This window comes from Falco cherrug, chromosome 16, assembly GCF_023634085.1.
Source record: "Falco cherrug isolate bFalChe1 chromosome 16, bFalChe1.pri, whole genome shotgun sequence".
Classification (NCBI taxonomy): domain Eukaryota; kingdom Metazoa; phylum Chordata; class Aves; order Falconiformes; family Falconidae; genus Falco; species Falco cherrug.
In genome coordinates, this window is record NC_073712.1 from 6,381,871 (window position 1) to 6,409,361 (window position 27,491).

At 43.6% G+C, this 27,491-nt stretch overlaps 1 protein-coding gene and 1 long non-coding RNA gene across 3 annotated transcripts; one reads left to right on the forward strand and one right to left on the reverse strand.

Annotated features, from left to right (window-relative positions):
• Positions 1 to 343: 343 nt before the first annotated feature.
• On the reverse strand, positions 344 to 27,334 carry DSTYK (dual serine/threonine and tyrosine protein kinase). Of its 2 annotated transcripts, XM_055728174.1 has the most exons (13): positions 26,961 to 27,334; positions 19,021 to 19,406; positions 12,312 to 12,975; positions 9,618 to 9,892; positions 9,149 to 9,232; positions 7,815 to 7,991; positions 7,394 to 7,523; positions 6,983 to 7,139; positions 5,501 to 5,633; positions 5,206 to 5,319; positions 4,601 to 4,715; positions 3,529 to 3,663; positions 344 to 2,508 (listed from the first exon to the last, which is right to left on the reverse strand). In XM_055728174.1, the coding sequence occupies exons 1-13, from the start codon at positions 27,199 to 27,201 to the stop codon at positions 2,321 to 2,323; spliced, it is 2,799 nt and encodes a 932-aa protein (XP_055584149.1). In that variant the 5' UTR covers positions 27,202 to 27,334; the 3' UTR covers positions 344 to 2,320. The 2 variants fall into 2 exon arrangements, with proteins under 2 accessions (XP_055584149.1, XP_055584150.1); XM_055728175.1 differs by lacking the exons at positions 344 to 2,508; positions 3,529 to 3,663; positions 4,601 to 4,715 and adding an exon at positions 4,723 to 4,982.
• LOC129737487 (uncharacterized) lies at positions 2,066 to 3,200 on the forward strand. Its single transcript, XR_008735393.1, has 2 exons — positions 2,066 to 2,204; positions 2,326 to 3,200. It is a non-coding gene; the product is annotated as an uncharacterized LOC129737487 (long non-coding RNA).
• Positions 27,335 to 27,491: the final 157 nt, after the last annotated feature.

Below are 27,491 nucleotides of genomic sequence, written 5' to 3' on the forward strand. Positions count from 1 at the left end.
CTTAAAAGATCCCACAGATTGTAATTATTCTCCTTGTTTTCTTTGCTCTAACGGGGGGGAAGAGCACTAGTTTTAAAATAAACAGGGGGAGTGAAATCTCAGAACAAGTTCAGTCAGGCAGACTTTATACCCAACAGAAGAAAAAAAATAAATGCAGAGGAGTAGCTGTACTGAGTTTGGGAAAACCAGCAGATCTACAATGCTGCACATGCAAAAAAAAAAAAAGAAACTAAACAGGAACAAGACATCAGGGTAGCTACAAACAACAATAAAAAGGCATCAGATAAGTGTCTGGAGATGGCTACACAGGCAAAGCTATACAAGACATTTCTGGAATTGCATATACAGAGATTTAAATTTTATTCATACATTTATTATTTACACAAGCTACCTCTATGAACTGCAAGAGACTGACCTTGACTCTCCTAGTTTTAAATAAGGTTACTAACCACCATGCACAATAGAACAGAGTTAATACTGTTAGTGTCATTGGTGGCACGAGTGTGCACCGCGGCAGTGAAACACCTTAACGATTCTACTTGGGAAAAGTATTTGTCCTGCTGCGCATGTGGTTCTTGGATGCTGCACTTGGCTGGAGCAGCTGGCGAGCCTGTGTCTGTATAGAACCATCCTGTTAATGCCATCACAGACCAGAAAAATGCCCACACGTGCAGGTAAGTAAAAAAAGTCTTTTTTATATATATATATAAAAAAAGCGCATTAATTCTGTTTATTGCACAAAGAAAGGAAGATTTAAACTAAACTAATACTGCAGGGTTATGTATCCCTTTCCTTTGTTCAAGCTGTTTAACAGGCAGACTATCAGTTGTAATTTTGCTGTGTACTAGCCAATAGATTCCAGCAACAAGGTGTAGTAATTCCACATGCCTAGGCTACTCTGGATGCAGCATGCTAGCCTTCCTGGGAAACAAAGCCATTGCGTGCCCATCCTCGGCAGCTGGGAGGAACAGTAAACCCAGGGAGAACTTGCCAACTCAGTATTTCCTCAGGTAGTAAAGGAGGTGCATTTTCTATTTCAGCCTCCACCCTGTACACGTTAGCTACATGAAGATAACCAACCTTGCCCCAGAAATGCAGAAGGCGAGGGGCAAGGATATTATTTTCAGAGGCAGCCCTCCTGGGAAGGGCAGCAGGACCCCCCCCAGCCCATACCTTCCTTGTGAAGGATTCCCCTCCACCCCATTTTTTATTCTTTTTGACACAGCCAAATCAGAGATCCCAGAGTGAAGCCAGCAGATGAACTGACACAGCCACAACACACAGCTACTGAAGAAGAATGAATGACCCGTTTTCCCTCGAGTATGCCCTCACCAAGCATGTGACCTTAAAAAAAAAAGCTGAAGAAACCTTATTTTTAAAAATGTCTCTCGTAGCAGAATTTAAAACTGTCATTGCCTTTACAACTAATTCAAACCCCACATGTAATTAAAATGAATTGGCATTTTCCCCATGGACAGTCATTAGTCGTAATGACTTTGTTTTGGTATTACAATATGCAAGAGCAGTCTTCCATTTTACCAGAAGACTGTAAAAGAAAGGTCAGGTTTCTTCAGCCATTCAAATAACTATTATGAAGCAAAATTACCAGAAAAAAGAGCTTGTTTACAGAAGAGGTGAAGGGTACATAAGAGATAAATAGCTTATAACTTGGGGTATTCACACTGCAGTGAAACAGTAGATAAATCCCCTTAGGTAAAACATGGAAGCTTTGCTCCTGTCAATGTAAACATTTTCAGTGTTGCATGAAGCTGATACAGATATATGCTCTAGCTCCTACACACTTTCTAGCCTAGAGTCTCTGCTTTCTCTTTCCTCTCCAACCACACTGCAATTGGTGCCAATCAGGAAGTGAGATTGGGATAGTGATGTGTGGACCAAAGGCCACCTAGGACCACTGGGTAACGGGACGAGTTTTTACTGTACCGAGTAAAGACTGTCGTGATCAACTCCTGGCAACACAGATGCTACCTGACACACACACGAGGCTTTTCTTTGATTGGTATTTGTGTGGGATTGGCAAAAAAAAAAATCCCTTTTAGTTCAAGGGCATGGATTTTCTATCTTATTTGCACAACTCCATAATAAAAGCTGCTGTGGGGTCACTAGCATCAATGGGGAGATTTCTCTGGCCGCTATTCAAGATGGAACATCCCCGAGGTCTCACCCCTCCGAGCAATCTTCTGGTAGCTATTACCTCTCCCACTCATATTAGCCACAAAGAGCTACATCTGAAGAAGCCATCTGCAGAGTCAGGGGTTCAGAATTCTCCCACAATTAAAAATTCTTCTGTGCTTCCTTTTCAAGTAGAGTCATCCAACCCTTTATGTGGGTGCTCAGAGCTCGACTTGCAGAGCCTGTCCATGATCCCCTGCAGCATCGGTTGAACAATCCCCAAGAGAGGGCGCTGGGAGGAGTCTCCATCCCAGCAGGCTTCCATCAGCTGCCAGCACTCCTCATCGAACACTGGAAGTCGCTCCGGGCGAACTCCTGGAAAATGGAGAGGGACCTGCTTACCACCAGTACACCGCAGATCTCAGAGAAGCTTTTTCTGATGCTTATGGCTTTGGTGCAGGCTGAAGTCACCGAAGGGGACCATCTGGAGTCTACTGCTCTCGATAAAGGCTTACGTTTCAGCAGTGCTTCCGAGACATCTTTGGGAGCACTGCTGAAGTCACTCAGGAGATCATGCACACTTCCAGAGGATGGCCAACACATTTCGTTTCACCAGAGCCTCCTCTTTGCAACTATTTGGGAGCAGAATGAACACCCTCCCCTGTAAGGAGACCTCCCATTCCACCCGCACATAACAGTGCCTTTGGGAGCAAGTTCAACATCAGAACAAGCAGCAAGTCCAGCCTTCTGACCAAATACAGGACTCACTTATCTAAGTTAATCTTTTTCACATGAGAAGGGGAAAGTTTATATGGACAGGAGCTAAGAACACAAAGGAGCAGAGCATTCTGATACCATGACACAGCACGAAGGATTAAGCTACCCCAAAACACAGTTCTACGCTAAACCTAATGCAGGCATAGCAGTAAGTTTGTATTTTGGGGAACAACTATCAACAGTGTTTTACTCAGCATCCAGCTTCCTCAGCGTGCTGTGTATTTAGCATCTGAATGTACAGATCACCACGGCTTCCAGAAATTGCAAAGGATTAAACATTCTTTAGGGGATCATGCCTGGCTGGTTCTGGGGTCTGGTTTATATAATAAGTGTTGTGCTGCTTTGCAAGGTTTAAGCAGTGTGCTAGCACAGTTCCTGTGACACTATGGCAAACACACTGTTAACTGAAAGCCTTTTTTTTATCCCTGCTAATTTTAGTTTCAGCATAATGTGTCAAAGTTTAACTAGTTAAGTGTTACTCTTTAAACTGTCAAAGAAGCTATACGACTTGGGTTTTTACCTTTCAGTTACAACAGGATAAAACCGCATTTGTAGTCTCCTCAAATTTTACTTCTGCATAAATTATCAACAAACTGAGTTCAAATAAGCCATTTATACCTCTTCTAACGTTGTTCCAGAGGTGATCTTTGCTTGCACATCTCTCGAAAGCCTCTGGTAACTTCACATGTCCCGAACAAATGTACCAAAACAGAATGCCAAATGCATAAACATCCACTGAGTTATCATACTTTCCTGTGACAAAAATACATTCAATCAGCAGGGCAGGCAACATCTTTGTAACTGGAAACTGAGCAGTTTGAGAACTAATTTTGGTGTTCTGCTTCCTCAAATTAAAACCACAACTTCGTTGCCAGAAGGCAAGACTCGTGTGAAGCCTAGCAACACATCAGCAGTCATTGCCAAAGGTGGAGGGTTAAAAATTAAAGCCTTCCAATTCTCAGAGGATTTATACACTTAATCTGTGCCAGCAGTTCCCAAGCTGAGGTTCATGGATCACTGCACAGGATAAGTGCAAAAGGGCTAAGGCAACGCTGGCCGCTAAGGGCAAGGTCTAGCCTGCTAGTCAACAATTTCACTGTTGGTAGCAAAAACCACCTGAATAATATTTGCCAAATTAAACACACCTAGGGTTGCTTCAGTTTGATGGCAATCTTGTCAAAGCAGGGACAGCATCTCAGATTGACCAAAAGGATTCTGACAGGTGGACCTCTTAAGCGTGACTGTAAGGTGCTTGCTCAGAAAAAAAAAAGCTTAGTGTGCCTGCCAGAAGCACAACACACAGTGAATTTCAACACACTCCACACGTTAGTAACAGCTTGGAAATTCCAGGATCCTTTCTGAAGTATTTGCCTATGAAAGCCAAGCATTTCCAGCTTCTTAACAACCAATAATTTAAATTGCGAATTGCAAGAGTATTAAGCACTTCAGCAAAGCTTACGAATCCCACAGTTCTCTTTCAAGCAAGCAAAGATTTTAAACTGACACTTAAAATACAGGAAAAAATATACAGCATGCATTGTAAGCAGGTAGTATTCCGTTTTTTGGGGGCTTTGTGTTTGTTCTTTTTATTATTTTTCCTTCGTAAGCAAGTTGAGATATTAATTCAAAGTAATGGCTTTCAAAATTCAAGCCAGAGCAGGACAGTAGTGGATTCAATAAACGAGCATACCTGTAAAGAGCTCAGGAGCCATATGAATGGGTGTGCCTACAATACTGCCAGACATCATGGCTTCTGGTTTGCAGAACCCCAAGTCAGTGATTTTGGCTCGATTCTTTTTGTCAAGCTGTAGAAGAATTCGTACACAGGCAGCTGATAACCATACTCCTCAGTTTTAGTATTGTTTTCCAGTATTAAGCTTTTAAACTGTTTACATTTGAAGGGTTGGGCATTTGTTCTTGAGTAAGCTTCTGATTGTTCGACTGCTCTTGGACACGTACCTAGTTAAGCTCAGTAACAAGACATGCCTTCACTTGTCTTCTACATAGAAGGTGTGGTTGGGATTTAGTAGAACTGGGAACTGGAAGTCCTACTTGTAGCTCAAGCACTCTACCTGCAAGAGAAGAGTCACTCTACTGCTCCCTTTCCCCTAGGCTTTCTGCCTGAAAAATGAGTTAGGGAAACCTCAACTGCAAGGCTAGTCGTGACTACCAATACCACAAGTGAAAAGATCCTCTATGAATAAAGCTATAACTTCACTTAAAATATACTCCTCGCTCCCACTAAAAGGGCCTCATAAGACTCCAGGATTAGCCAGATGCAAAAGTTTTCCTTACCAAGACATTTTTAAGTTTGATATCCCGGTGCACAAGTCCTTGACTGTGAAGATAACGGATTCCTTCAACTACATCCAAGGCAATCTGCAATCGTGTTTCTAATTCTAGCCCAGCCTGAAGAATAAACAAACACAGGTTTAATTCCTACAAATGGAAGTAACTTTTTGGTGTTTTTGACTAAGAGTAAGCAAAATTAAGCAATTAAAGCTTTGTTTTACAGAAAAACAGATACTTAGATGTGGAATTTTTTTTAACATATATATAAAAAAGTGTATACACACATACAGATTGTTACCTTTAGTCCTGTATAGAGGTCTCTGTGCAACCGTTCCATTATCAGTAAGACAGCAATGCTGGAGCCTCCTCCATAGCCATAATCTATCACAGAACCGTGGAGATGTACAAGGCGCTCATGTGTCTGCAGAGACCTGGAGAGAGTTCAGCACAGAAAGCTGGTCATTTTTCTATCCTTCCCAACAGGCCAAGCCTCACCTTGTAAAGGAAAAACTCCCAACAGCTGCAGCTTTAGCCCAAGAGTAAGATACACCTGTACCAGGTGCCGTACAGTAAAAATTCACAGCACCCCCCCAGGGTGTCATTACAGCATACAGCTGTCTGATCCAATTAAACTCAAGAAAGCCTAATAAAGTTTAGAGTATTTTTTTTTTTTTTGGTACTATATTTCAGCTGTCTGTACTGCAGCACCTGCCTGCAGCTGTTTACCAAAACCAAGCTGGTTTCTGCACTGCAGACCCATCATTTTCCTCTGTCAATTCAGACAGAACAATGACCGATTGGGAGAGGAGGGATGATTCAACACCAAAAATAAGGTGAGAAGGACTGTTTACTATCATGCCCTATTAATTCTAATTTACTGTTCTGGTTTCAGCTGGAATAGAGTTAATTTTCTTCTTAGTAGCTGGTGCAGTGCTGTGGTTTGGATTTGGTGTGAGAACAATGCCAATAGCAGACTGATGGTTTTAGTTGTTGCTAGGTAATGTTTACACTAAGTCGAGGACTTTTTAGTTTCTCAGGCCTTGCCAGCAAGAAGGCTGGAGGGACACAAGAAATTGGGAGAGGACGCAGCCAGGACAGCTGATCTGAACTAGCCAGGAGAGGTATTCCATACCATGGGATGGCATGCTCAGTACACAAACTGGGGGGGGCTGACCGGGGCCTGCAGATCATTGCTCTGGAACTGGCTGGGTATCAGCCAGCAGGTGGTGAGCAATTGTATTACGCATCACTTGTTTTCTTTCCTCCCTTCCCTTCAAATTTTATTCCTCTCCCCTTCTCCTTTTTCATTATAACTGCTATTATCACTATTATTATTGTTCTTTCAGGTTTATTTTATTTATCAAGTTGTTCTGATATCAACCCCCGAGTTTTACATTCCTTTCCAATTCTCCTCCCCATCCCTCTGGGTGATGAGGGAGTGAGTGAGTGGCTGCGTGGTACTTAGTTACCAGCTGGGACTAAACCATGACATTCATGCTGCAGAATAGCAAGCATCTGAACAGCACAGACACCAGAGAATCAGAGTAAGACAGGAACATCTGCCTGTTATTCCGTGCCTGTCAGATTTCTGCAGCGGCACTGGCAACCTGTCTTGCTTTTGTAAGCAAGAAGTTGCAGTTAGCATTACATGAGGTCAAGTCACCGATTGCAGAGTAGAACTAGAGCAAGCAAAGTTCTGCCTATGCAAACAGCGTTTATTTGCAGCGGTGAAGCTGAAGAGATCCACATGGAACAAGAAAAGCGTTTACAATACACATACCTCATATAGTGAAACTCAAGTGCAAGGTCATTCCAGTGCTTCTCATCTGGAGGAACAACAGATTTCAGTGCACATGGGAAATGCCCTCCCCAGCTGTCACACAGATAGACCACGCCATACTGTCCTCGGCCCAGCTCACGGCCCAACTTTGGTTTGCCTGCAAGGCACAACATCCATTTAGTCAGACATTAAAACATGTTTATTTCTTCCTGTACACTATCAGGCTGGCAGCCCAGAGCTTTTCACAGGCCAGCAGCTGCACAATTCAAGGTACTCAGTATGCATCAGATGGAGGCTCACTGAAGTAGCTGAGTGAAAAGCAAAACACCCCTCCCACTCCTTTACACCCACTGACTGCTTCAGAAGGAGGGAGCAGAACACAATAAAGAGAACATCGAGCACAATGCTCACCATGTAACAGCACATCCTGCAGGGACCTGCTCTCCAGCGAGAGTCGTGCTAGTCGAGGAGCATGATCCTTCCGCACCTTCAGCCATAGGTCTTCTGTTTTCTCCAGCCTGCCAGAATGGCCATCTTCTAACTACAAGAGATTTCACATATATACACCATAATCCTGCCTGGTTTGAAGCTCTAGTTGTAATGAGGTTGAAGGTCCTTACACAATTGAGTAGAGATCCTACTTAAAGCATGCCTAGTTTAAAAACAGGACCTCATAATTAGGGCATTCACATCAGCTCTGCCACCTCCACCTACAGAATGGCAGCATTAACTGCACGAGCTGCTCTTCTAGCTATCCCTGCAGTTAAAAATTCTTTTTCCATTAAGTGCCAAGGTACAAAATAAGACCTCCTTAACAGCTGCACATGCTCACCTGGCGCAGAGAAGCTGCAAAAGCCTCATGGGAACTGTTTAGCCTGGTCCGGAACTGGCTGCAGATGCTCTTGGCTAACTTGGATGCACTGAGGCTCTCGATAGCATCCTGAGCAACTTTCCTCTTCCAGTCACTGGTGATGGCAGGTGGGCTGACCCATGTAATCCGCTGGATTATCTAGTAAAACAGGAAACAGAATTAAGGCACTAGCACTAAAAGCAGCAAAGGGTCAGTCAGTTTACTCAGACTGGTTAGACACCTTGTAATAATGCACCATCTTCACATAGAATTGGGCTAAATAATTACCTTACAGTAACTAATAACAATTTAATTGCTATCACAATATTGTTGTACACACACACAATAAGAGGTTTCATTTTTCTAAATATCTGCTCAGTTCATTCCTACAAGCCAGCCATCCTTTCACATCTGACCCAGAACGTACGTAGCTAGACAGCCACCACAAGGAAAACCACACAGTTGCGGTGCAGCTTGGAGGCTGAAAGAACAGGCAGCATGAGCAGTAACCCAGAGATGTTCCTAAACTGGTGAAAGCTACAGTGAAGCAGCTTTTTGCTGGATGGACTGGCTGTTAAGGTGCAGAAATCCTAGGTGTCACTATGTGCCACTTCCCTTAGTTTGCTGGGTGATCAAGGTGCCCTGCCCTACCCTACCCTTCATTACAAGCCACAGCGATCCAGCTGCTGCACACCCAGTCTGGATCCTTCCCCCAGGCTGAAGGAGGAACCTGAAGGTTTGTTACCACTCAGTCTGCACTGCATCTATTTGGGAAAAAACTCATACTCCTCTCGCCCATCCATACAAGGAATCTCAACAGGGAGAAGGCAGTAAAGGTCATCAACAGCTCAGAGCAGGAACTTGAGAAAGATGAATGCTTTAACAGTCAGAAATTTAAAACAAAAGACCTGAGGAAATCTGGTCTGCTCTGGAGGAAGAAGAGTGAATTGACCTGAATCAAAATATGTTGCAAAACAAACAAAAAGAACCATAAGAAACCCCCAAACCCAAATAAATAACCAGTTACCCAAAACATAAACAGCAAGAGTTTCAAAATGCTGATCATCATTCCTTTGCGGTTTCAGAACAGAAAGAAAACACTGAAGAGCTATTTGCTTTAAATTAAATGTTGGTACCACCAGGAATAAACCATACACACAGCCTCAGTGCTGAGTGAGGAAGCAACAGCTTTCTAATGCATGTGCCCAGAGTCAAAATTTAGAGAGCAGCTGTGAGTATTCACATTATTTTTGGCTTTAAAAACACTTCACTATACAGTGACACGTAATAGAAATAAATGACAAAGATGCCCATACCTGTTTGATCTGTTCCCACAGCATCCTGGTTACTGTTGAGCCAGAGTGGAAAGTAACTTCAACATGATATGCTGCATTTAGTATCTGGAAAGCAGGGGAAAGATGAAACTATGGGAACTTGACAAGTTATAGTCACTATAGAATTTACTAGACCCTCTGAAAATGAAAAACGGGCACCACACAGGACACTCCATGATTCGCTTGGCTCAATTCATTTATTGTGTTAAGCTCATAGAGGTTTCTAGGCTGTAATTGACTATTATATACAGATTTAGGAAAGGTAGGTACTAGGCCTTTAAGTGACTGTTCCCCTGTTTTAGCACCCCCCCTTAATGACACCAGATCCACCCATACTCCAGAGCTGTGTTCCTCTAATTTCACTGAGCATCTCAGTCTCCTACCACCCTTGTTGGATCAGGATAAAGGCAATTATTAAGAATATTCTAGACAGCCATTTAAGCCACCATACCTGTTTGAGATAATTGCTTGTGATGTGTACAGAAGCATCCTTTGACTTCTCCAAACTCCTTGCAGGATGTACTGAAACCTCCCAAGACTCCTCCAGGCTCTTCAGACATCTCTCCAGAGTCCCTACAAAGCTCTCGCGCAGATAGTCCACTGAACTAATTAACTTGTTGGCAACTGCTTGGTTTAATCTAGAAATAATCAGTTCCTGAATTTGCTTAATACAACACTTGATGTCCTTGGAACTAACAGGTTCCCCATTCTCAGGAATTATGATATCTGTACAAAAGAAAAGAAAGAGGAGTCTTTTGTATTCAATATATCATTGTTGCAAAGAACAGCTACCAAGAGCCGCTTGGAGTGTTTTGCAAAGGAGCTGCAGCACAGCCCCAGTCCGGCCAGCTTCTCCTCCAAATGTTCTTTCACTATTTTGCTCCTTCAGAGGTACGTTACTTCAGGCCCAGATGATATAAACTGATACCAACAGTGTTTCTAAAGTCATACAAAAAACCCTCGCCGGTCTGCAAGTCTAATGCTACAAAATCCCAGTTTTACATGAGGTCCCAAACCCAGTCCTACTTGGGGATCTTAAGTAGTTTGGTATTCTGTGATAGAAGGTACTAAAGCATTAGAGTAGCTCCAGGAACACACAACACCTGGTTACTCCCAATTCCAGGGAAGCTAGAAATCACATCTGAACAAAGTGGAAAATAATCTGATGTTTGCTTCTATTTGCTGCTGTTTGCATTCACAGGATACTCTGCTCTTAACGCCTGATGGACTCTATACAATCACTGAGTAGCTCCTACAGGTTTACAGTGGTACAGTGGTGCCAAGTCAACTATCATCTCAAAAATTCGAGGGCCAAAGCACAAAGCTGACTGAAGTACAGACCAGGAAATTCTTCCAGGTCACGCTGTGATCCACAAACACTGCTGAATGATGAACATTATGAAGAAAGTGCTATAACAGCCACAGTGGTTACATGAAATTTTTTTCCAGGTACCTCGAGAAGGTTGATTACCGCTTGGCATTTTCAAACAAACACTAGGCAACCACTGCTCACGTACTGTAACCACTCTGAGCAATACTACATTACTACCAGAAGATGAAGACCTTGTCTCTGGATTTTGGCCAACAACAGTCTAGCCTACTTAAAACAAATCCACCGATCAGCAGATGGCATTAGCTCCTCAAAATAACACCTTCCTTCTTTTAGGATATTACTTCAAAAGATGCTACACTAAGTGTATTTGCTGTGCAAGTAAACATACACACATTTCCTGCAGGTGTTTTATCTTGTGCTGCCCCTAAACATACTCCTGCGCATACAGAATCCTGAACTCAGACACTGCAGCGCTCCAAGTAAAGAGTGGCACAGAGAGAATACAGGAATTATTACCTATCCTGACAATGAAGCAATAGCAGCCCTGAACAGGTGGAATTAACACTTGCTACACTGTTAGCATATGCTAGTTTGTTGGGGTTTTCTGCAGCATGCAAATAGGTTATGTTGCAACATAACCAAGTTCTTTATGAGCACTACATTTTGTACAGGCACTACAAAGCAAACATTTCAAGAAAGACCTTACCCACTTCCCACCTGCAGAAGCAAAAAGATCCAGATCCCAACATACAGGATTAAACATAACCCATCATTTCTCCACTTCATCCCAGGAAATAACACTCCAGTTTGAAATTGAGAGGAAGTCAGTCGAGACACGAAATTGTCTAGTTTTGGCCCTTCTCATGCCTCAGAAAAGCACTCAATTCACAAAAAATAATTTCTTCTAAACCAACAGTAATTTCTGATTTTATTTTAAATAGAAAAATCTATCCCAAACAGCCCAGCGAACTGCATTTCCTGAGAATGGAAATTACTGTTACAGTAAACCTCTGCTTAGCAAGCAGAGGAGAAAACAGCTGTGGAGTATCAACCTACAAATCTTCACTTTGATGTTTATGACAGACCTTGTATTCCTGCAGCCAAAATTTGGATAGCCTCTCACCCTTCGCAGTTACACATCATTCCACACACTTCCAGCTTGTGTGTTCCTAAAGTTCTGGTATACTAGAAGATGTAGTGAGAATTCTTACATTTCCCACTAAAAACCAACATACTAAATGCAAGCGTAGGCTCAGGAGCACTATGTTGATTAATTTTTTTTTTTTTTAAAGGAGAATCTTACCTCCCCAGAAGGATTTCATTTTAGGAGGTTCTGTACCCAGAAGTCTTACGCAAACATCTCTCAAAGAAGTAGAGCAGAAAGTACAAATCAAGCCTTCATCACTAAAACTCAAAGAGCTTTTTTTCTTAGAACAGATCTATTCCCAAGTCTCAACACACCTACTGAGGCAAAGCTGAGAGAGTTTTCTTCAGCAGAACAGGGCATTAAAGCAGAGAGGTAAAATACCCTGACACAGGACTGTGCAGTAAGCTCTGGGGGCAAAAAAAAAAAGCTTCTGATTTATAAGAAACCACAACATAAGGTCTTCAGGCCTCTCATTTAAGGATAGTGCTTTTTACCCAGGAGGTACTACAGAAAAACCCTTTGTTTATTAGTTCTGAATTTTCTTGCAAAGTCAGTTGTCTAGACTGCCATTCAACCATCCCTTAGCAGATGGCAAACGTTACTCTGTCACTCTCCTTTAAAGACCCTAACTTCTTTTTTCCCATGACTCTCCTGCCAGTACTTACCTTTGAATTCCATATTAGCAGCATCCTCCAAGAGCTCCTCTTTCATATTGCCAAGAGTCTCTATGATCATGTCCTTCATCTCCTCTTGTTTGCGGTTGGCAATGTTCATCAGAGACTCATAGAGCTCATTCTCCTTCTTACGGGTATACTCCAGCCTCTTGGGGGTGATTTGCAGGTCTCGCTGCATGTCGAAAGCCTGATTGATGAATATGTTCAGGCAGCGGCAGTGCACCTCATTTAAACTGGTAGCTGCTTCCACAAGATGCTTCTGAAGCACCTGCCTGGAAAAAGTGCTTAGGAGACGGAGCTTCTCAAACTGCTCCACCAGCATGCTCTGGGCATCAGCATCAGGAGCAGGTGCCCCGCAGCTGCAGTGGTTGGTGCTCAGGTATTCCAAGTCCATCAGCTGGCAGTAAAGGGAGGACTTTTCATTATCAGGTTTTTTGGGAGAGATCAGGTCAACCCCAGACTCTGGCACTTTGAAGAAGAAAATGGGCAAAGCGAATTTCTCTTTGATTTCGCGCAGTTCATTCTCATCCGATGAGGAAAGTTCAGCCTCACTGATGGCAAAGATGACAACAGGCAACACTTGGTTCACGTAGTCTCCCAAGGTGGCTTCAGCAGACTGGAATCCACGACATGGTGCTACTACAACATCCACTTCCTGGCAAGTGAGGTAGTAAAAAAATATATTAGTACAGATCCTTTTAAAAATTGATATATGCAAAAATGCACTGTAATTCATTCACAACATGCAAAACCATAAGTGTTCAAACCCTTTAGAACAGTTATGGAATCTCACACGCAGCATCACACTTTAGCATAGAGCCTACCTGCAGGGCTGATGACACCAGCCCTCTCGCAGGGATGCAGCCAGACATGGATTAGTGCCCGCTGACTCCAGCACTCTTATTTTGCACCAAGTGCCTTTGAGTTTTAGCCTGGTTCAGAACACGACTTGGAACAAGTTTCCTAGGGAAGTGCTACTGCTGAGTAGCTGTCGTTCTCCAGCTTACAGCTGCCCCATTTTGCAACAACCCTTCCCATGGACGTTTACTAGATCTGCAGCTCTTGGAGGAGATATCCATGCTGTTGGCTTTCAGTGTAATCTACAATGGTTGAAAGTACTACGCTACCCACTACTGCCAAGACAAAGGCAGCACAGTAACAGATTCCAAAGAGTTCACAGTCAAAGGACAGATGAGGAAGAACAGATGGTTGTGCCAAGCTTAGTTATGACTTCCTTCAAATTCAAGCAAAAGCTAAGAGATTTGTTTCATTTACTTATTTCCTCACTGCACAGTTTCACTGCTTCGGTCATTTGCTCCCACTGACATCACTTCTTAGTAACGCTACTAAAAAGGGTCAGTCCTGAAACCTGCTGCCTTCCTTTCCAAGGAGACAAGATTCACCTTTGGACATGCAAGTTTTAGAACTGCATGTAGCACTCTATTAAAATAAGGAAATAAGATGTCAAAGGTTTTGAACTGAAAAAGAGAATTTAAGTGCCATCTTCCCAACTCACACCAGAGGGTGATAATTAAGAATTCTTCAATTATTTTTCTCCATCAGAAAAATGGAAGACTTGACCACATCTCCCAACCACTCTCAGAGCTAAGGGGAAGTCGTTACCACCATGGGACTCCCCGGCGCTGAACTCCGACCTGCCTGATGCACAGGAGGTTGAGCAGAATGGGATGTGCAGTGCTGCAATATTCACCAGGACAGATGACTCACGCCAGCGACTGTAAACAAAGGAGGAAGCCAGTGCTGTCTCTAGGAGACAGGGAGAAAACCAACACAGACAACCGAACACAGCATGAGCAACTGGTCCTTCTGTTTCCATAGAGGCCTCTCAGGCTTTCCAAAGAGCATTAGCACATTTCTTGCCCACCGCTGCCTTTTTTTTTTTTTAATAAAAAAAGTGACCTACAGAAGTTTAAGCACCATCTATGCAGCTTCATACTATTAGGGATCAGGTCTTCCTATATGGGGAATACCTATGACTCACTCTGGATTCCTAACATTTTTAAGCTGGTTCTCACAAGGTCACACCGCTATAAACACACTTGAACATTTCTGACAGAGCTGTAAGCATGAAATTGCTGTCAAGTAACTTCATTCCTTTCTTCCTTCACTAAAAGACCCTTTTTAAAATATCAAAGCTTCCCACTTAGCAATCTGAACATCAGGTACACATATCAGAGTTACAGCTCTTCTACTTAAAATACGATGCACAGGTGCTGTCAACAGCAATACAAAAAAGGCAGTTTAAAGAGAATACCATGCAGACACACAACGTACTCATCTATGGATTCAGAGTTACAATGCCAGGATGGCCACTGCATCCCGTATCCAGAAGAAAAATTAAAATCAAGGATCAAGTAGGTCTTGACCTACAGTAAGACAAGTGGAGTCTCACTAAATGCACCCAGGGACCACTGAAGTGTGCCATTCTACCAAGTCAACAGATAATTCCTCATTTCCAAATCAGTCAAAAACTATTTATTTGCTACATCCCAAGAGGACCTTGTCCTATTTTGCTAGGCTTCGAGCAGTTTAATCACTGTTTGCTTATTTAACTGAGGTGCTGGGAAGCTAACCCAATTTATTCAGATTTTTACCCAAACTCCTACCAAGCAGATTAAGACTGAAGGCCCAGCTCAGTCTTTTTCTAAGCCAATTTTAATACTCTACCTTCCAAGAATAGTCTGTGAATCACTGAAGTCTGACAGTTACTGTGTTTGTTACATATGTGAGCTAATTTCATTGCCTCCCTACTAATCTGAGGTACATATATACCCCTAGATTCTACTTGATTTTTTTTTTTAATTATTATTTTACACACACTCCCCCCCAGTTTTTCCAAAACCTTGCTGGTTTCTTCTGTTTTCATGGGGATCAGAGTCAGAAATTCAGTAACCCTTATCTAGAGAGAATCCCAGGTAAGAAACCTGAACTACATCTCTGATCTCCAGCAAACGCGGCTGTCCTTTACCGACCATAAGTGCTTTGATTTTGTGCAATGACTTTGACCCCCACTTCATCAGGGAATCATTTTACCTTGGCTGGAAGGGCCAGCCCAAGAAAGCCTTTGAGATGTACACACGCAGCACGGTCTGGGAAGCAAAGCTCTTTTTCTAACCATGAACTCTTCCCCTGTGAAAGGTATATCACTAAGCCAGCAAAACTAGAAATAGAGAACAGCTTTCACATGGGTGGAAGAATAATTTCATGGTGCTAGCACTTTCAGTATCTTCTACCCTCAGTTATGCCAGCATAAAGGCCAGATGACAATGACTTCAGGTATTTGATGCACCTCAGCATACCCCGAAGTGAACTGATGCTATGTGGAGGGGAAAGCATCTCAATCCATGGGAAAGCTTTTCAGTATTCTATATCAGTGCCACAACCAAACATTAAAAACACTCACGAAAGTGATCAGGGCACATTCTTCCAAATTTTAAGCAGGAGGTACATTAAAATAACCACCCAATAGGTACTTAACCACATTCTTTGCTACTTGCAACAACTACTAATTCATATGACCTGAATCACTGCTATAGCACCTGAAGACAACAATAAACCCAAACTACTTCAATTCTTCTGTTAGAGCTCATAGAACCATCTCGTATTTCTTCATTCACTTGAATGAAATGAGAATTTTCCTCTCCCTACAAGCCTTGGCTAAAACTTTTCAGCCCGAGACTCAAAGTCGCATGAAGCATAAAGCAACACAAAGGCTTGAAAAAGGAAACTTTCAGCCCTGCTGCCCTCCTCCCATTCAGCTGTACCATCCAGATGAAAACCAATACTTCAGAGAAGTCCACTTTGGCTTCCAGGGACAACTGATAAGATTTAGGGAAAGAGCCAACTGTTTACTCCCACTATAAATCTAATAATCCATCTGGCTAGATGGATTATTCCCCATGACCTAGATGCATTCCTGTGCACAGTGATCCCCAAGGAATACAGCAGCTTTGCCAAAGTTTCTCCTTCCCTGATATTTTGCATTTTAAAATAATGAAGTAAGTTCACATACCTATTACCACAAGGTAGTGTTCTCATGGCAGCCAACCATTCAAATGAAATTTTTGGCTTCCTCCTCCTCACCCCCTTTTCTGTGAAACAAGTCTTGATTAAGAATCACTCAGTAACACAAAAAACCAAGCATGGTTCCATCCTGCATATCAGACTAAAAAAATAAAAAAAAACACCTCAGGGTGCTCCACAGGCAGTTTTCAGTGTTAAAAAGTGGTATATTCTATACTTCTATTGAATTAATCTCCAAGTAAAAGAAGTAGTTTAGTTAATATTTAGATACTGTTGAACTTACAAATAACTTGGCCTTTCTTTACTGGAGTAAAGGCTAATGAGTTTGGATTTAGCAAACAAGTACCTGCACCAAGAAGCATGATTCAGCATGAAGTGCTTGCACAAGACAGCAGCATGTAATTTAGGTGGCCAAGCCAGCCTGTGCAATTAAGTCTCTTGTTAAGAGATGCTCTCAGGCTTAAAAAGCTGCACAGCATTCCCCACATCCTGAAATCACTGACAGCTCCTTTGATGGCAGCCCACTGGCAGATAAGTGTCTGACTGTAGGGAATAAATATGATTTCCAACAGAAATCCTTTTCATCTCCCATAACTGTTCAAGTCCACAATAAGAAGCCGCAAATGTTTTTTCAAACACTAGGAGTGTCTTGAGTATCTAGAATGTAAGGTTATCATGAAACACAGTACTAAATTAAGCACTGGGCTGTTGGGAGAAAAACAGATCAAAATACAGGGATTCTAGGTAACAGACTGATTTTCCTCCCCCTCTGCCCAAAATGTGCTGAGCTCCTCCAAATTATTTGGTTCCTGGGCAAATCTAAATCCTTAAGGTTTGTACTGAGTATCACATTATCATCAAGCACGCAATTGCTGTTAGACCTCTAATTTTGTTTCACAAGTTCAGAAAAAGCAGAAAATCCTTCAGAGTAGTTCCACAGACATGCAACTTTGGACGATGTTCAAAACCACTCGTCCGTTACCGCTCCAGATAGATACTCCATTAGTTACAGACACAGCGTCCATGACTTGCAAATAAACTTTGCTGTCTTGGTGTATGCTGAGCAGAGCTGGAGAACGCACATCAGCTAGAAGGGTGGAAGAAGACCTACAGGGGTCTCAACAGGAGATCACACTCCTGTAATTTAAGGGGAAGCTGTCCCTAGCCAAGCTGCCTGCTAAAATGCATTATGTTCTCCTATCAGCCTTAAAAAAAAAATATTGCTCTTCTTTTAGCTCCATGAATTCATGTAAGGAATCCTTTGAATCAATCTGAAGCTAGCTGTGATTCACCCTCCCTCTCCTTCTATTGGAAGAGCCTTTTATTTCACCAACCCTTTTCAAATTAATCTGAGTAGCTGTTTTCATCTAAGTGTCCTAAATATAACCAAAGCTAGACAGAGAGATCTTTGTCACGCACGTGAGAAATCTGAAAGAGGGCTGTAAACTGCAGTGTGTCTGAACTGCCCCATATAAAAATGTAACCGAGTAAAATAAATGTAAAGCTAAATACTCTTTTATGCATAGCAAGGCAGGATTTTAAAAGCAGAAAATCCAGAACAGGCATTTCCTTCGCAGCACCAGCGGCTGATCCGGTGCTCATTGGGAAAGGAGTGGATGCCCCACATACAGTTTATACAAACATGGCCCTTCTGTTCTCTTTCAGTGGGCACTGGAAGCCACGAATGCACTACAACAGCGCTGCCTTGGCTGACCTCAATTAGGCTTCCATTTAGCTACAGACTAGGTTGGTAAAACTTACTTCACACTGATGAAGGTAGACTGGGTCTCCATTTTCTGCCTATTTACAATCATGTCTTGATTCTTAAGTCCAGAAAAAAATTAGCTTGCTATTTTTTTGTTCAGCTGTGAAGCTCATACTCTTACTCATGTGAAAACAGATCATATTCTTTGCACTTAAGCAATTTATATTTAAGAATTATCTATTCCAGATACCTGACTGCCAAACAACGCTGCAGAAGTACTATACTGCAATAACAAAGGCTCAATATAAGTTATGAAATGCAATGAAAGCTTATGGAAACTATAAAAAGCTATGAAATACAGCCCTCACCTTTACAGATAACTGCTAAACACCAAACGGCAACTCACAGAACAGGAACACATTTTATGGACAACTAAAAAGAAAGTCACAAAGCAAGATACCACCAATTTTAGAAACAGCACCAAGAACAGACTCTCACCTTCTTGTTCTTAACACCTTCACTTTCCACTGACACCACAGAAAAATAAAAAAGTCACCCTCAAATGAAGTCAGGTCATTTCATCAGATGTTGGAATTCAGAAGTTTTATTTTCTGACAAGCTCTTCAGGATGAAGATAAAGTGCATATCCTTGTACGACAGCTTCTAGCTACTATCAGACAGCAAAGCTAACTCTGAATGACCTTGAAACTGGAGTAAAATTTTCAAAAACACCTGGAATTACATCTGAGTAAGCATGGCTCCTGAGATGGATGGCAACTAGTATCACAGAGGAACGACAATGCTAAAAGTCAACATTGAAACGTAAGACCAGACTTCTAGATTCTCAAAAAAAGTTCCTATGCTTGAGAGTCTACACCATTAGCTTTATTAGGGACTATAAACATGACATCTTAAGTTCACCACAATGATGGTACATGGACACCTAGTTACCTTTAGTAGTGAGTATGGCAGCATGACCTCCAGCTCTGCTATCCGGTGAGCAGGATCTTCACTGTCCCCGTGAATTTCTAAGTCTTCCTCTGGTATTGTGTCCCAGTGCCTTCGGTGGGCTGCCATCATATGGACCAGTTCGTACTGCTCAGGCAGCGCTAGGCTAACCCGTGTTTGTGTCCCGTGCGTGAAACGGATCCGTCGCCTCTTACAATTCTCCTCATTGCTGATTTTGGTGGTAGGGAGCAGCTTCTCACCCAGCAGTATGTTGAGTAACTGGCATTTGGCATTACAGTTCTGGCCAAGAATCAGAAGGCAAGGGTGCCAGCTCACAGTCCGCTGGAGATGCTCTTCCTCATGGCGGGGGAAGGAAATGAAATTCTGCCCTGAAATTGAGGACAGACTGCATTAGAACAGGTTGGCTGAACAATAAGTCTTGTATCTCTAAGCCAGCTGAACGCAGAAGTTCAGCCATTGCTGCCCCGCAGCCCGCCAAGAAGCCCACATAGCTCCAAGAATTTGCTTATGTATCCTGAAACTAGTGTCAGCAACTCAGCATTTCTACTGCACCAACACAGAGGTCCACAGTAGGTTGATTATCAAAAAGCCATTAAGACAATCTGTTACTGTTCTCCCCACCTATTTCACTGGGAAATATTTACACAGAGCTCTCTTCAGCAGGTTGATGGAAGGCTAATGGTAGGTCCTAAAAGTCAAAAGGAAAGAGTTGTCAAGCTTGAAACAACCGAAGGGCTAATTTTGCCTTGGGTTGGAACAGTGGCCCAATGCGTCACCAAGGCTAACCCTTCCCAAGTTTTGATGACTTGGCTGTACAGAACGTTCTTGTCACATATCAGAATAAATTCAGTCTACTATGAATCCGTGACAGTTCCACCCACGCACTTAATGTCAAATACTTTGCATCTACCAAATCCCAAGAGTATTACTGCACAAGCTTGTTGACCAAAGTCTAGGATGACTGACACGAAAGTAGCAAAACCTCCTTTCCAGCCCCAGGGAAAGGTATTCTTGCAAAATTGCTTCTCCACGTGAAGCAGATGACAAGATGAAGTTTGCTGAGACACGGTAGCAGAACTAACAGCCTCTGCCAGCAATTCCCTACGACAGAGACACAATCACAGCACCTAAAGAAACTGTCACACTTTCACCAGCCTGGATAGAGCTGAGCCCAAGGGAAGACACTCCTTGCTAGCAGCCAGAAGGTTCCTAGCGCAGCCTAAAACACAGTGAGAAACAGCTTCACTCCTTCGATCGCACTAACAGCACACATCTTTCCTAACCTATATAGCTGAACTAAATAGGATCCGTTTCCCAGATATTCTTATTAATTTTAAGAGTAAGATTTAAGCTGCAAAAGGAAATTCCTCAACATCTGGATCTTCTTCAGAGTAGCAGGACTCCCTGTAATCATGCTCCTTACCCATCTTCCATCTGAAGCATTCGTTGTACCATCCCACTAACCAGGCCCTCCCAATTCTTAGTCCATGATGCTGCAACTCCTTGCATTTGCCTTACTACATTAATTCAATCTCAGTACTGAATTTAGCTTCTGTATTCTTTTACAAATCCTAAATACAGCTTTTCCCACACTCTGTCATCTAAGCTGAAGTCTAAGAAGCTTTGTGTTACCTTATGCATAGCAACAGAATAATTCTGGTAGTACAACAAAAAAAAAAAATGGAGACAAACAAATTCCCCATCTGTTGCACTTCAGTACAATCCCCTGGAGTACAAAACAGCTCAGGTTCCACCACAGCCGGAGCTAGCCCATGTTCCCAGATCCAAAGGCAGACGGCACCCAGGAATAACGTGATAAATGGAGACACCAGTCCTCAGAAGAATTGCCAAATCTGAAAGCTATAAACGAGTACAATTGCCCTGATATCAGGCAAACTGACAAGAACAATAGTTTAAAGACAGGCTCAAATACAATCCAGCAGAGAAGCAGTGATTTTGTTGGGGAAGGTTTCACCAGGGCTATTAAAATTCTCTTAATGACTCATGTTCTGGCATCCAAAATTGTTTCAGCATTTCAAGCCCTAAGAAAACAAGATACTTTCATATACGAGATGAACCTCAACACTACTAACCAAATTAAAGGTAACACAACAGCTATTCTAGTCCTTATTCTGATAGCATGCCGTTCCTCTATTTTAATTAAAATCATTCAAACTGGGAGCAACACCATGTGTAGTTGGCTGTGTCTTAGACCCAGTTTAAGGCTTTTTTAACATATTACCTAAGATTTACCTTGCCTTCAAACATGCAGTCTGGAAAGAAGACTGCTGGAGGAGTTCTCTCCATCAGAGGAGTCCTTCCATCTCATGCAACACTACAAAGAAACCCTCTCAGTGCTGACCTCCGGCACCTCCGCCCCACACAGCCCCAGACACTGACACCCATAAACCAACAGTTTGGAAAAGCTGGAGGGTGACATCACTTCTTGAAGTGTGACTCTTCATAACTGTTTCTTAAACAAGCCTTTCAAGACCCGCAGTCACAGCAGAGCGGCCACATCAAATGACTGAAGCGCAGAATCTGACTAGCAGCTCACAAACGATAAAAATCAGCAAAACGCCACAAATGGCACATTTAAGCCTCTGTCTACAAGATAAATAATTTCTTTGATCTTGTTATGTCTATGAAACTTCAACTGGAATTCAAGCTCGCTTTTCAGCTACCAAGCATGAAAAAAGCAATTTGTGGAGTGGTGTACAGGCCACAAAGTCTTCTCTGCACAGGCTTTTGAAAAAGGCAGACTGCAACCCTCTCCCTGTTACGGCTGGCCTCTCTATTTACGGGTACTTCATGCCAGCACAAAATGACTGAAATGCAGCAGCTCAGCTGAAATATTAAAGCACCGAATAGATCTACAAATATTGCATCTTTAAAAACGCCTTTCATCTTTTTATGCACACTACCTCCTTGGGATCAGTATTTATTCAACAAGTTTACTACAAGCGTTATCCGTCATGAAGCAGTTACATTTAACGTTATTTAACATTATGTCACACTGCGATATTCCATGTACATGAAGTACAAACCTGGGACCAGCACCAAAATTCAGCCATATCACAACTAACCCAGCGTACCATCAATGCACCCAGGTCACAGCAACGGTTTCAACCCTGTGTATATCATCTATCACTGGATCCCTTAGAGTGACCTCAATGTCCCAAACCTCAAGCGAGTTGCAAAGAGATGGAGCTACTGCTCGTATTCTGCGCTGCAGAACGTAAATTACTATCTCTGCACATCAGAATAAGACACAGGGCAAAAATACTCATACAGTACTTAACAGGTGATGCCACTAACGTGAACATGAAGAATTCAAGTTGAGAGGAATATGACTTCCTGCAGTACCTAAAAAAAGTACATTTAGAACTTGCTTACTGATGAGATATAGCAACATTCCTGTACCTATATGAGCAGCTCCTGTTTGTGACAGGACTTTTGCCAAAGATTTTAGCTGGTGCTATGTCCTGTACCCATAGACTGTATCATTTGGAGACATGTGATAAACACTTCAAAAAAATGGCTGCAGGGAGAGTCCTTAAGCATGTGCATCCTATTAAGCATCTTTTGATAAAAGGAGGCCTGTCCAAGAACAAGGACGTCTCTCACCAAGGCTCATGTCAAAATTCAAACACTTGGCAGAAGAACCTTAGGTTAAATTTACAGAATCTAGAGAAGCCTTAAGCGTTTACTCATCCCCTTTCCAAGGAAGGCCAACTACACTTCCAGTCTCATCCTTCTGTTCCATTTTCCATAATACATGCAGACAATAGTGCCTAAATAAGGCCAGACCCTCATACTTCTTATTACAAATACCAATACCTTCCATAAAAATCCTTACTGTGGTGCTGGCAATGACCTGCAGCGTGCTTTGGCCACTACAAGACTTAAGATCAACCGTTATATAAATCAAGTTTTAGTTCCACCCCAGCACACACCTATCAGCACAATGGTGTTAATTCCAGGAGAACACATGCAACTAATCAATATACCAACACAAGCAGTTCCTCCAGGAGCAGCTGTTACATCCTTAGCAGCTCCCAGGCTGCAGAACCAAAAGCTTCATCTTCTGCTTAACTTGAAGCTTGTTAGCAAGTGCCTCCTCCCATCTGTTTGAGGAGTTGTTTCACAAGGACCTTCCCAACCACCTCCCCACACATTATCTAGTCTTAAAACCCATCTTCTTACGTTGACGTACCTTAGAGCACAATAGGAGCCCTAACCATTGAAGGATCACAGCAATATGGGCAGAGCAGTCACATTTTAACTAGGATATATACCCTCAGTCAATACAGCGTCAGGATGAAAACGCTCCCAAACCCTCTGGTTAATACACTCATCCCCTACAAAACACATTTATGTATGGAGTCATTAGGCTACCAAGCCCAGGGCTTTACCCCCAGCACACCCTCATTAAGATAACACCACATCTGCTGACCAAAGCTCTGGAGATGCTGTGAATATCTGTGCAAGAGGTACAGCTCAGTTTACAGAAATCTCTGAAATAAGGCAAAAGAAATATCAAAAAACCTCCAGTTCCTAGGTCAAAGAGTTCAAATTTTTTCAAGCACAGAATGAAGAAAACTACAATTAGTAGAAAGCATGGTTGCTGGGGTTTTTTCCTTTACACATTTTAGTGAAATCTGCTACTGAGTCCTTAATACTTTCTTTTCACAGGAAGTCAGTACAAAACAAGCTAGCTAACAGCACCAAGAAGCTGCTGGACCTGCGCAGGCTAAAGGTACAGGATTGTCACAAGACTTTTAACAAATCATTCTTAAAAGCCTATTCATGACAAAGCAGACTAAGAGAACAGACAGTATTTTGTTGAGTGCTTCAGAAACGCAGATAGTACAAACAAGACTTTCTCCCCTCATAAACAGTAGCCTGAAGGCAATCATTTTTTTCCATTTAATTTATTTTCCTTCTCTTACTATGAGGTGTAAGTCCTGGTACTAAGGCCACAGAGGGAACATTTGGTCAACAGCAACCCTTTATTGACAAATCTTGCCTGCCATTCTCCTAAGCAGAGGAGGGTGGGATGTAAAAGCAAGTATACATTTGCTCCTTCAAGTGCTCAACCCTGACTGACACAGCTTACCTGAAAGGTCAGCTGCTACTACTCAGCTTAGCAAACAGTTAGGATCTGGTCTTGGACAGAGTAACCCAGTCTGCTTTAGGTTGCTTGAGTTGTGTCGATCTGAAGAGCAGTTACCTTTCTCTGTTGTTACACGAGCTTCACAGGTGTCCCAAAAGCAAACCTCTTCACATTTGTTTTGTTTCCAAGACATCTGAATTTACTTTCACAGTTTATTTTTCCACTTCAACCATAGGCAGTAAGTATCCTGTCCGTATCACTTCGCAGTTCCTTTGTATTTCACAAGACATTAGCATTCATGCTTCAGCACACTGCAGAGCATATCAAGAAGTCTGCAGAACTGTTTGGTCAAAATTCCTCTCACTTTGACACCACCTGTAGGGCAGATTCTATGAAAAAGTGGTTCTGAAGTCAGTGAGAACCGTGCTCCTTAAAGCCTCTGACTTTAACGTAAACTTAACTGTTAAACCTAAAATAGTTTCCCCTTGTTACACAGGGGGGAAAAAGCTTTATTACCAGCCACTGAGTTTCAGAGAGTACTGGAAACGCATAATACATCTAACATTTTACAGAAGCAAGCAGCTCTGTCCAATGGTGATTATTCAGGCACAAAGGTAACAAGCAACACCGAGGCTCTGGGTTTCAGGCAAAGGCTTGTGTCTTCCCATATCTTCAAAAAATAATAATCATTGATTCACAGTTATTTTGCACTTAGCTTGTTGAAGAAAACTGCCAGCCTTTTTTTTTTTTTTACCAATTCCTGCTCTTCATCCCCCCCATTCCTCTTTCCGCACTCCCCTCCAGACTGCCACCATAACCTCCCACTTTCTAACACGGCACAGCTTGACTAACTTGCTCCGTGCCCCACCTGAGACGTGTCACCGCTTCACCAGTTTGCAAGCTACTGATTTAAGTTTTATTTGTAAGAACAGCAGATGTTATACAACCTCTGCAGTCCGAAATCCTGAACCAAGAGTCTACACTGTTATTAGTGTTTAGATGAACAAGCTCTAAAGCAGCCAGCCTTTCCTTCAAGCCCTGATACTTAAGTGCCAGCTGGTAACACATTTAGCAGTAAAGTCAAACTGGGTCAAGGTGTTTGAAGAAACAAAACCGAAAAACAAAACAAAACAAAGAAAAAAGGTTACAGGTGCTCTGTATTAGAAACAATAGGCAAGATATTTGGTCAAATCTGTATCCTTTGTTAGGAGTATTTAATTAATGATGCGCACATGCCTACCAAGCCCTACAAGCAGACTTTTAAAGACAACTGCTATTTGACTAGCAATGTTTTGCAAGAAGTAACCAAACAGAAGAGCAACTCCAGTGGGGCGCTACCATTCGAACACCATTGAGACCTGCAGAGAATGAGTGAAAACAACTGGTTCCTGCTTTTTGAAGTGACAGAAAGATGGAAACAGAGACATTGTGCTTTTACAACACTACTCAGTTCTATTCTGACGGTTTACATGGATGGGGTGGGTTGATCTTGGCTGGATGCCAGGCACCCACCAAGATGCTCTTTCACCCTGCTCCTCAGAAGGGGGGGGTGGGGGTGGGAGAACATAAGATGGGAAAAAACCTCATGGGTCCAGATAAAGGCAGTTTAACAAAGCAAGGGCCATGCACAGGAAGCAAAGGAAAATGGAAGATTTATTCTCCACATCAGCAGCCACTTCCCGGGAAGTAAGGCTTCAACACACGTAGCGATTGCTCCAGAAGACAAATATCATAACAAATGCCCCCCCTCCTCCTTTCTCTTAGCTTTTATTGCTGAGCAGATATCATATGGTTAGTTGGGGCCAGCTGTCCTGGCTACATCCCCTCTCAAGATCTTACCCACCCCCAGTTTACTGGGGAGGAGGGAATGTTGGAGACACAGCCTTGATGCCGTGTGAGCACCTCTCAGCAGTAGCCAAGGTGTGTTATCAACACCCTTCTAGCTAACAATACAAAGCACGGCACTACTAGGCCTGCTGCGGGGAAATTTAACTCCATTTCAGCCGGACCAAATACAGCAGAACACTTTTTTTTTATACACATTCTGCCAGAAGAGCCCAACAATACTTCAATTTTCAAAACAATTGTAAGCTTAAGACAAGCATAGACAAGCATCTTGGACAAGTAGCCAACAGAGATGACTCATGAGCCATTTGGTAATGAATAAAGATCTTTATAAATATTTGATGTCACGCTAAAGTCTTCTCACAAGACAGTCTCATGGAAAGACAAAGTTCTGCACGTGGCAGGAGGGCTCCCACCAGCAGTGACGTCTGTCAGCAGTGACAGATGAGGGCACAGCCGATGAATGAGGCCCATCTCTAACCCCCAGAGCCCCACCACAGGCACACCAGCCCCACACCACACACCCCTCCCCAGATGCTGCATCCCCCTAAACCCCACCCTGCGGGGGGCTGGGAGCCTCAGGGTGGGGGCTTGGGAGATGGGTAGAGGGGCCCAACAGCCCCCATCACCCACTCATCCCCTGGCACTTCGCCCCACAAAGGCACCCCAGCTCCCCCCCTATGCACACCCCCACCCTGCAGCCCACCCAACCCCCCATTACAGCCCCTCCAGCCTCTCAACAGCAACCCCTCACCCCCCCAGCTGCACCCCTCACTCTCCACAGCCCACCCCTCACCTCCCACCTGCACCCCAACCCCCATAAGCCGCCACCCTCGCTGCCCACAGCTCACCCCACAGCCCTCCCCCCACCAGAGCCCCCCGTTTCCCCCCACATACCCCCTAACCACAGGCCTCCCCGCCCACCGCAGGCCCTGCCCGAGCCCCCCCGTCCCTCTCTCACCGCCGGGCGCGGGGCTGTCCCGGGGGGCCCCGTCCCCAGCCCCAGCGGGGAGGCCCTCGCCAGCGGCCGCCGAGGTGAAGGGGTGCCCGTGGGAGTACTTGACGTCGCGGAAGAACTTCTTGGTCTCGCGTAGGTTGTGCTGCAACCGCGCCAGGTGCCGGTTGTAGTGGCCGAAGGAACGACACAGTTCGCGGATCACCCCGCCGGGACCCCGCCACGAAGGGGCCCCTTCGCCCTCCATGGCCTCCGGGTCCGTTCCGCTATCCCCTCCCCACCGCGGGGGACACTCAGCCCCTGCCAGGCTGCCGCTCCCGGTCTCTCCGCCCTCCCGGAGGGAAGGGCGCACCCCCGGCGGCCCGGCTTTCCTCCTTTCTCCCCCCCCCACCCCTCCCGCCTCCCCTACCCCCGCCGCCACCTTCCTCCTTAGGGGCAGCGCCTCAGCAAGCCGCGCTGCGCGCTGCGCGGAACCTTTATCGGGGCGCCGCGGGGCAAAGGGGAGGCGGGCGGGCGGACCCCGGCAGCGGGGCATGC